The sequence below is a fragment of the Chlorocebus sabaeus genome, chromosome 5 (genome assembly GCF_047675955.1).
Source record: "Chlorocebus sabaeus isolate Y175 chromosome 5, mChlSab1.0.hap1, whole genome shotgun sequence".
In the NCBI taxonomy this organism is placed as follows: Eukaryota; Metazoa; Chordata; class Mammalia; order Primates; family Cercopithecidae; genus Chlorocebus; species Chlorocebus sabaeus.
The window spans coordinates 18,693,928-18,704,819 of record NC_132908.1 but is presented as its reverse complement, the minus strand read 5'-3'; the positions used below and the strand labels follow the sequence as shown (position 1 = coordinate 18,704,819).

Genomic DNA, 10,892 nt, shown 5'->3' with positions numbered 1-10,892 from the left:
AGATGCTCTGCCAGACAAGGCTAGTTCTCTCTGCCATATTCATTCTCCTCTTTTCTTTACCATAAGAGCTTTCTTTTTGTTCATGGCACTCACGTATGCAGCTGAAATAAAATGTCCTTCCCAGACTCCCTTGAGCAATGAGTGGCCACGAGGCACTTCTGTGCAGTCAGATGTTGGTAATAGACTTCAGGGAGGGAGACGCTGTACAAATAACAGTACAGAAGAGGAGTTTGCCTCCTGCCCTCCACCTTTCTCCTTTTTCCTCTCTTGAAGACACATGCAATGCCTGGAGGTGAAGCAGCCTTTTTGCAACCATAAAAATAAAAGCCAACCTCTGAAGATGACTGAGCTGAAAATGGAAGGAACCTGCATTTATAACATCATCATAAACAGCCATAAAAGCTCATGCTGCCACTCTAGATTTGACATGATATAAGAAAATAAATAAATAAATAAATAAATAAATAAATAAGCAAATAAGGATTGGACGAAACTGCTGTGATCAGCTATTACCTGCAGAGGAACACACTCCTAACTGCCTAACTGACACAGGTGCTAACATTAGTCACACACACACACACACATATATATGTATATATATTGAGGTGGAGTCTTGCTCTGTTGCCCAGGCTGGATGACACTTAGATATGTCAATATGTAATCATAGTAATAATAACAACCACATATAATGAATATGTGCTGTAGCATAGGGTTATTGGGAGCATTTTGTGAGATGAATTATTTAGAACCCCAGTACAATGGCAGGCACAATGAAAACAGTAATGAATCTTGGCTCTTATCAGAATTTGAGGTTGAGAGAGTTCGTTCATAAGACGAATTAAGAAGAAATGAAACAAAGGTAGAAAGGAGAAGGTAACACCAAGATTTGGGGAACCGCAAACAGAGGGATAGCACCCATGCTGGACTCAGAAAACTTCTCCATTGGCAAAGATCCTGGACCTGCCTCTTACACGCTATGTGACCTCAGGCAAGTTACTTAACCTCTGGGAACCTCAGTTTCCTTTTCTGCAAAAATGAGATAATTGTGAGGATTAAGGAAGCTATGCCCAATGTAAGGGCTTAGTGCCTGTGGTTAGCACTTGTGGTTAATTCTGCCCGGAGACAGGCAGGAATCTTAAGAAGAGCCTCTCTCAGAGCACGAGACAGGTTGCATAAAAGACAACACTCCAGTCTTTCAGCAAAGGAGTTTTGCAGCAGTCCCCATGAGAAGCAAGTGGAGGTACTCAGCATATTCCTCACTTTGATAAAAAATCTCTCAAAGAGGCAGTAAATTACCAAGTCCTTGTTTTAGCTAAATCAAACATACTGCAGATTCCATTGGCGTTTAATACTGATATTATGGCCCCAGGAATAACAAGTGAAAGTAATTAAGTTTAATGATTCCAACGAACCCAGTATGCTTGATTGCAGTGTGTATGTCTGATTATCTTCTTCTTTGTTGTTGTCGTGTGTGGTATAAATAAGGCCTACTTGTAAAAATAAAAAAGGCACTAATTTGAAGATGTATCAGGGAAAGTTGCATTTGCAGCACCTTTTTGAAGGGTTTGCTTGCTTTCTCAAAACACTGGTAGGGAGAAAGTCGCTTGGCTTGTCAAAGTGGCAAAGGAGAGATGATGTAATGCTTGGGTCTCTAAATGGTGGGACAAAGCCAGTCTTCCCAATTGCAGAGGAGGAAAGGAAGGAGGCTCAAGCCTGTAGGTCCTCACCAAGGTAAAGGATCAAAAGACGTTGGGTAAAGGTTAAAGGCAAAACTTGGACTGAAAATCGTGAGGCCTATTTCCCTCAGAGAAAGGGTATGTTCTGCTCACCTGGACAGATATCCCTGGGAGAGACTGTTTCACTGGCCTCCATTTCCCCCACACCTCCTTGCATCCATGTTCTTTGCCATGTGACTTTCAGTCCTTTTCACTAAAAGGACAGAATGGATTTCCCCACCTTTTGACTTCAGGTTTGAACATATGATTTCCCTTAGCTAATGGAATTAGGTGGAAGCAGCATGGTACCACCTACAAGCTTTGAATGTTTCCACTTACTATCTTGTGTTTCTGTACCATGCTGCTTTCACCTAATTCCATCAGCCAAAGGAAGTCACACGTCCAAACCCAAAGTCAAGGGCTGGGTTTAAGAGGCCTTGAATATTTCCATTTACCATCTTGTGTTTCTGCCACTGCTATGTGCCCAAGCTTCAGCTAGCCTGCTGATCCCAGGCAGAGAATGACCGACACCTGGAGTGGAGCCCCTGCAACTAGCCTAGCCTGATCAGCCAATCCCCAGCCAAGCTGCAGATGTATGAGCTAAATGTATCCTTATTGTTGACTTACTTATTAAATATCATAAGATTTTTTTTACGAAGCATAAGGGCTCTGATATAACCATGAAAACCTTGAAGTGTTTTCAGAATTTCGTGACAATAAGAAATTTTCTGAGGAAACAGTTTTCCAGTTTTCAGGGAATTCTTAAAGCTGCGTCTGACCCAAGGGAAATCAGAAAGTCCCTGTAACTGTTAACCACACCTACCTGTACTCAGCCACAAGCTGTAGACTCCCGACTCATCCTCAGCTCTTCTGTACTTCCCACTGTCTCTTCCCAACTCCCATTTGGTAATATCATGCTAGTAACTTGAAATCAGCCATGGGGGAAGTACTCATACCTAAATTGGAAAAGACTACAAACCAAGGCTTCCCCACTTCCCATCCCCTCACAGAGAGTCAGTTTACCAGTATTCATGCTTCCCACAATCAGCTGGGGTCAAGTCCCCTTACTCCTTTGATATCAGCAGTACCTCTTGCAAATGTTCCCTATTCCACAACCTCACAAGGACATCCTCAGCATCCTTGCGCAGGGAGCAGCCTAGAGTTGCAGGGTGCATGTCAGAGTCAAATGATCTGTGGTTGATTCCAAGCTCAGCTACTTAGCAGTTGCATGATCCTAGCAAGTTCCTTCAACTCTCTAAGCCTCCTTCTCCCCATCTGTGAAATGGACATAACAAAGTAGTATCTAACTCTTAGGGTCGTTAGGAAGATTCAGTGAAATGACTTAGCAAAGCATGTAGCACTGAGCCTGACACCTCCTAAGCACATGATAGGTGACAGCTCTCAAGACTTGGTTCATGTTCACATCATCTTTTGTCTGATTTATTTGCAAAACCTTCCAACGGACCTTCCTCTTGTTGGTCTTGCCCCTTTCACTCTATCCTCTCCACAGCCGACAGAGAAAATGGGAGGAAAACATTCCAGAAGTTGCTCTCAGAGTCAGCATGTGGATGTGCTCTTTGTACAATTCCACCATGGCGTACTACGGCCAGGGCCAGAAAGTGCAGAGGGTTATGGTACAGCCCTTCAACCTCATCTTCAGATACTTACAAAATAGATCGCAGATTCAGGTGTGGCTGTATAAGCAAGTGAATATGAGGATAGAAGGCTGTATCATTGGCTTTGATAAGCATATGAACCTTGTGTTAGATGATGCAGAAGAGATTCATTCTAAAACAAAGTCAAGAAAACAACTAGGTCGGATCATACTAAAAGGAGATAATATTACTCTGCTACAAAGTGTCTCCAACTAGAAATGATCAATGAAGTGAGAAATTGTTGAGAAGGATACAGTTTGTTCTTAGACATCCTTCGTCCCAATATGAACATTTATTCATATTGTTTTGATTACCCTTATGTTACTACAAGATGGGAATAAATGCTATGGGATTGTTTGTATTAAAAAAAATGAAAGTAGCCAGGGTGGGGGGTGTCAAGCACAAACACAATTGTGTTACTCCCTTGCTCAGAACTTTCCAGTGATTCTCCTTTGCCTTCAGGAGACAGTCCCAATTTATAAATGGGGAAACTGGAGTTTGAAGAAGTTAAAACATTTGCCCAAGGCCACACAAGTAGTAAATGACATAGGATTTGAATCCAGACTTTCCATGTCCACATTCTGCCTTTTTCACCACTAAGAGATACCAAGGATAAAAGAATAGGTGATCACAAGGTATGGATGGGTGAACAGATAAAATTACAAAAGGGACAGAAATACAGAAGGATAGAAGCATGAGTGGAAGTCTAGAAGGATGGCAGACTCTACGAGGAAAGGATGGGTGGATGGACGAATGGAAAGGTGGAAGGATAGAGGAACAGAAAGAGAAGAATAAATGGACTGAAGGATGAAAATATGGAGGGATTCTCCTAAGTTGCATTCACTCCCTCTGTCTTACCTAGGTTTATCTGGCAAGGGCTCTGTCCCTGGACACCTAGCTGAGACATTTGCTAAGAATGTAGCAAATCCTATGGACCCTTCCATTTCCTAGTTTCCTTTTCCTCCATCAGCACAAATCTAGTTCATCTCTGAACAAGTCTCTCTTGGTAAACAGCTTCCAGGGAATTGACCACTTCTATCTTCTTCCAGAAGCTCAGACTTTTTGATGGCCAGGGACCAAATTTTGTATCTTAAGAACTAACATTCACTAGGCACTTACTGTATGCTAATCATATAATTCTGTCATTTAGTCTTCACAACACACTTATACGGTAGGTACTGCAATCCTCTCCATTCTGAAAATGAAGAAATAGAGTCACAGAGAGCTTGCATAATTTACTCAAAGTTGCAAAACTACAAAATGGTACATCCCAGGATTGCTCAGGCGATCAGAACCCAAGGTGTGCACTCATAATGACTATGCTAAACTTTTTCTCTCCTTAGTTATCTCAACTGGTAGCTCCAGTCCCCGTATTTGGATGGAAAATCTATTATCAGTCCATGAGGACTAAAGTCACATTATCTGTTAAGACCTTACCTATGGCATTTCTCATGCACCTACCAATTTATACTGAACAACAATCATAATGAACAGCCACCAAGTGCAAGTTACAAAAGTTTCACCATTATGAAACCATAACCCTATATGCCACAAAGGCACCTCCCACATTGATCAAAGGGCCACTGGCATCCTGAGAAAAACATTCCTATCAGTGACATAGCCTAGTTAGAACAAAAGATTCATAGAATTGTGATGAATGAGACTGTGGGCAAGCACCCACCCAATTTGGTTGAAAATATACCACAATGTTTTCAGAATCTGGCAAATCTGGATTCTGGCTCCAGCTCTGCCATTTGGTTAAGATATGAGATGCCAGTACTTGACGTCTCTGAGCCTCAATTCTCTTATATGCAAAATGGGGAGAACAATAGCAGCTTGTGAACAGTTGTAAGAATGAATGAGATAACCTGTACAAAGGGCTTAGTACAATCAGGAACACACTATGGATCATTATCATGGTGGTGGCTGTTATATCCAGACTGCTGGAGCAACTATATCTTCTTTCTCTTCTCTATTATATCCAGACTGCTGGAGCAACTATGTCTTCTTTCTCTTCTCTCTCTCTTTCTCTCTCTCTCTCTCTCTCTCTCTCTCTGTGTGTGTGTGTGTGTGTGTGTTCAAACAAAGCAAAAAATCAAATTCAGCCCACTTTGACCAAAGGTCCAAGCCTCTCACCTCTCTATTTGTTTGTTTTTTTCCTTTTCCAAAAGCTTCCCAAAGTCCTTTTGCCAGAGAATCAGTTGGGTGAACTCCTCCTCTGGCTTGACTGACTTCCCCTTGTTAACTGACCGGGTTCAATGCAATTTAATTTCATTGAGAGGAAGTGGTTCAGAAATCAAGGTCATTTAATTTCTGAAAGGTGAGTGAAAGGTTGCCTTTCCCAAGTGATCTTTCTGCCATTTATTCCCCTTAAAATGAAAAGTACAGTGGTTAATACAATGGCTTCAAGGTTATGTTAGATCACCTTTGCAAATAAGAGAAGAATTCTTTCTACAGGATTTTAATTAGGTCGAGTACAACTAATTCTTCCTTTGGTACTTATTCCATTTCCTTTCCTTTCTGTAATTACTGCCAGTGTAACGCTCCTCACACACACAAATGGAGCTGAAGAAAGCCCTGCGATTATCCTTTATTTCTCCTTCATGCAAGAAAGGAGGGGGTTATCTACTGCATTCAGCCTTTGAAAATCTGGGGACTATAGTCTTAATAGCCTTACTCACATGAGTGCCAACCTCACTGTAGGAGTGAGGAGGTTCCTAATTTTATCCCAACACCACAACACACACATCTCCCCTTCACCTTACCTACAGAAGATGACTAGGCATCAAGACAAAGGAAACCAACTCAGGTACACGTCGTCAATCAATAAACCTGTATTGAGTGCCTACCAAGGGCTCAGTAGGGTGTTAGGTGCATGAGAGTGGGGTTGCAAAAGAGTTAAAGGAGCTTAATCAGGTTTGGCGAGACAGATAATTAGCAGGTAAAATAAATCAGCAGTACTCAGTTTGGTTCTAGAAGAGTGAAGGCACTGTGTGTGGTGGAGGACATGAAGGAAGTGGGGGAGGCAACCGAATGCTTCACAGAGGAGGTAAGCCTTGAGTTGACCTTGGAAGCACCAGTACAATGCAGATCTCTCACTCCTTTAAAAATATATATTTACTGAGTGCCTAATATATGTTGGGCATTGTTTAAGTATTTTATATGCAATACTTCATTTACTCCTTTCTTCAATCCGACATGCAGGTGCTGTCTTTGCCCCTACGTTACAGATGAGAAAACTAAGACTCTGAGATATAAAGCAGCGAACTGTTCAAGAACATGTAACAGTGGCAAAGCTTGGATTTAAATCCAGGTTTTCTTTTTTTTTTTTTTTTTTTTTTTTTTTTTTTGAGATGGAATCCCGCTCACTCTGTCACCCAGGCTGAAGTGCAGTGGCACAATATTGGCTCATTGCAAACTCCACCTCCCAGGTTCAAGTGATTCTCCTGCCTCAGCCTCCTGAGTAGCTAGGATTACAGGTGTATGCCACCATGCCCAGCTAACTTTTGTATTTTTGGTAGAGATAGGGTTTCACCATGTTGGCCGGGCTAGTCTCAAACTCCTGACGTCAGGTAATCCACCTGCCTCGGCCTCCCAAAGTGCTGGGATTACAGGCGTGAACCACGGCACCCAATCCCAAACCCAGGTTTTCATCATAGCACTTGTTACTGGCTGTAATTCTTTTGCTTTAATTCTGTATTTATGAGTCTTCTCCCTCTATTATGTGAACTCCAAGAGAGGAAGACTTTATCTGGCTTGATTACTGCAGACTACTCAACATCTGGATCCCTCTGGCATATAGTAGGTGACGAGCAAGTATGTGTGGAATAACAGACTGGATCACATACTCCAAGAGCCAAGAGGAGGATGCTACACTGTAAACTCCAACAAGTCACTTTCCATGGCTGTCTTGCACCCTGCAGTATCACTAGCACCCAGGACAATGTCCACAGTACCTGATAGCTACTCAATCACTGTTGAATGAATGAAGAAAGGAAAGAAAGAAAGATCACTGGAACAGAAAGACACTCACCAGTTTAGTAGAATGCAAATTCAGATCAGCTAAACTATTATTCTTTGTCATCGATGGACAAAGAAATTGCTACAGACCGAGCCAGAGATACTCACTGCCCTGAATCCGTTCCCAAGAAGATCCAAGTGCCTGGCAAGCCCGTGTTCCCGGTGATCCCCTCCGTGCTTGTCACTTTGGCCTCATTTAAAAGAGAAAGTGCCCGCAGGATCTTACAGCTCTCACTGCCAGCTTTGATTCTCTTTTCATTAATTTGTGTTTTCCTAAGGAATATTTATTTATGTAGTCTGTGTTTGGGCAATTATTGAAATTACGTGTAATTACGTGGTGATAGTAAATAATAATAATCACCTAGCTGCAACATGCACTGTTTCTATTATGGATAGGAATTTTGTGCAATTTACTAAGAAACATTCTAATGTAGGAGTGCTGATTAGAAAGGAGGGAGGGCGTCGTTATGAATGCTTGGCTATCACTATTCTTATGCAACTGTGTGCAAGAAAGTCCTATATCCTGTTTATCCAGCCTTGGAACTGTACTCTTTGAATATTATTACCATTATTACTATTAATAATAGCTACTCAATCCACCACTTACAATGTGCCAGATCCACTTTAAATCCAAATTAAAATTCAGTGCAAGCTTGAGTGCCTTCCGAGACCAAGCAAGCTTGGAAAATGACTTAAGCAGACTGGGCTGGGGATCAATAGGGAGGAGTGGGGTCTGTGGTGAATGGCAGATTGCATTCCTCATCTACAGAAGACAGCTGCTCCTCAGCTAAAGCCAAACATTGCCGTGAGGAGATGAGGGAATGGTGCTGCCATTTCTGATCTTTTTTCAGAAGTCAGAAATATGGATTTTAATGCAAAATTCCCAGAGTTTTAACTGCTGTCTGCCAACAGCCTGTGTGCTGCCTGCGTGCAAGCCTCCATCTCACATCGTCTATCAAAAACCTCTGAGGAAAACCGGTCTGTGAGCAGGGGCTGTGTTCACTTTGTTGATTGTGGGCGGGGGGAAGGGAAGGAAAAATTGCATGGAGCCAATGTAGAAGCTGTAAGAGCTCATTTCTCATTTTTATTTAAAATTTCATGGAGGTAATTTCAGAGAACAATGAAATATCATCGGAAGTCTGGCTGGAGAGGAGAGGCACATGAAGGAGAATGATGGAATGACTGGCGGTGCTGATAAGGAGGGTTAGGATAGATCAGCCAGAGTCATGAAGAAAATCACCCTCTTCCCCTGGTCCCCAGCTTGGTGGGAAGGGGGCTACATGTCCCTGGAGATCTGCAAAGAGAGGGTGCCAGGCTGCCCAAGTCAGAGGCCCCAGATGTCTCCATGCTAGAGTGCAGTGGGGTAATCTTAGCTCACTGCAGCCTCAAATTCGTAGGCTCAAATGAACTCCCACCTCAGCATCCCAAGTAGTTAAGACAACATATGTGCACCACCACTCCAGGCTGATGTTTTCATTTTTATGTTTGTAGAGACGGGGGTCTCGCTATGTTGCCCAGGCTGCTCTTGACTCCTGGGCACAAGAAATTCTTCTGCCTCAGCCTCCCAAAGTCTTGGAATTACAGGCATGAACCTCCACACCTGGCCAAACCTGACTTCTATGTGACAGGGCAAAGAGGGCTCGTGTTCTTCTCATATCAACTTAATTATCATAACTCAGAGAAGTCTTGTAGCCAAGTTCCAACATCTTGATATTCCCTCTCCATAATACCCTAAACTTCCCCCTTGTAACAGTCACCACACATTATCTCTTATCTCTTTATGTCAGAACCACTTTCCCTCATGAATATGAGTGCAGGAATTTCATCTGTCTTGTTCACCACTGTCTCCTAGCACTTGCAGTGCTTGGCACATAGTAGGGGCTCAATAAATATTGGCTTGTAAAGGAACAAGTGAATGAAGAGTCCTTTGACCTTAGGCATGGGTTATTTAATCACAGAATGCCTCATCTGTGAAACAGGGCTAACAGTAGTACCTCTTAGAATTGCTATCTTCTTTGTGCCTCAACCCACAGAAAATTTGTACTCTGTATTTCATCTGTTCTCCACAATGTGTGTATGAAGTTGGGAGTATTTTTTATCCCAACATTGTATAGTTGGGCTTAGAGTAGTTAAATGACTTGCCCAAGGTCACACAGCATGGAAGTGACACAATGGAGAGATTCCAACCCAGGTCTGTCTGAGTCTTTATCTCCTTCCCCACAGGAGTTTAGAGAGGGAGAAAAGCCATTCTATGAGACCGGTGGAAATCAAAGTAAGCTTCATAAAGGAGATGCATTTATCCTGGGTTTTAAGAAGGGATGAGAATATGGGAGGCAGAGGAAGCAGAGAAAGTATTCTAGGTGGAAGGAATAACTCAGGCAAAGGCCCAGAAATAGCAGGAAATGGCAGATTGATTCACAGAATGGCTTGTGAATCATAAAGATAAAGTCCTGAGAAAGGCTGAATTCATATCATAAAAATGAATTCACTCATCCTCTCAACAGTTATGAACTGAGTGCCTGCCAGGTGAGGAGGACATGGACCAAAGCATCCTCACGTCCTGTCCTCAGGAAGCATACTGTGCAGGGCTCTGCCACACTCACTCTTTGCTGCAAGGACCACATGAAGAAGTAGGCAAGAAATTACTTTGAAAAGCTCAAATTACAATTTAAATGCTCTCCTCTGTTCTGCTCTATCTGTTAGACTCTTCATAATAATTAAGTAAAAGCTCCAGTTCAAATTGACATGGCTTTTACAGAAGAATTCATTGACTCAGGTAAGAGAAAAATTGGAGAACTATCTGACCTTGTTGGTTCCAGAATTTTTCCAAGTCATCAAGATGGGATGAACAACTCTCCAGTCCTCCTGTGTGTGTAGTTTCACTCTCCCACAGACTGTTGTCTTTCAACAGTCCCAGATCTCACACCTTCTCAGCTTCACATCGCACTGAGATAAAAGATTCTCTTCCCCAACAGTTGAACTTGAGTTCAATTTTCATTGGCCAGAAAGTGTCTGTGCACTCATCTTAGAACTAATCCCTGGACGCATAAGGACAGGATAAGCTAAATGACTTAAACTAATCAGGACCCTTCCTTCTCTGGCCTGGCCAAGCAAAAAAATGTAAGCAAAGAGTTAAAGAAGCGTGGTTCTTCAAATGCAATTCCAGGAATAATTTTGCTAGGAAAACAGTAAATTCTGAAAAAAAAAAAAAAAAAAAAAAAAGGTACACCAGTCCACTCTTACCAACATAAGCTTTGTGATCTTCAGAAATCTCACATTATTAAAAATCACATTATAAATACATACAAATGGTTTTAGGGGAGGCAGAGGTTGCAGTCAGCCAAGACTGTGCCACTGCACTCCAGCCTGGTTGACAGAGTGAGACCCTGTCTCAAATAAATAAATAAATACATAAATACATAAATAAAATTATTTCAGGGAACTGAAGAATGTCAGATTTGCAAAGCCAAAATTTTGAAGGGTTTTGGCAAAAATTTCAAGC

At 42.1% G+C, this 10,892-nt stretch overlaps 1 protein-coding gene across 1 annotated transcript; it reads left to right on the top strand.

Moving 5' to 3' along the window:
- The first annotated feature begins 3,307 nt into the window (after nt 1-3,307).
- On the top strand, nt 3,308-3,613 carry LOC119621146 (small nuclear ribonucleoprotein E-like). The gene has a single exon (XM_037989591.2). The coding sequence runs from the start codon at nt 3,308-3,310 to the stop codon at nt 3,584-3,586; it is 279 nt and encodes a 92-aa protein (XP_037845519.1). The 3' UTR covers nt 3,587-3,613.
- The last annotated feature ends 7,279 nt before the right edge of the window (nt 3,614-10,892 follow it).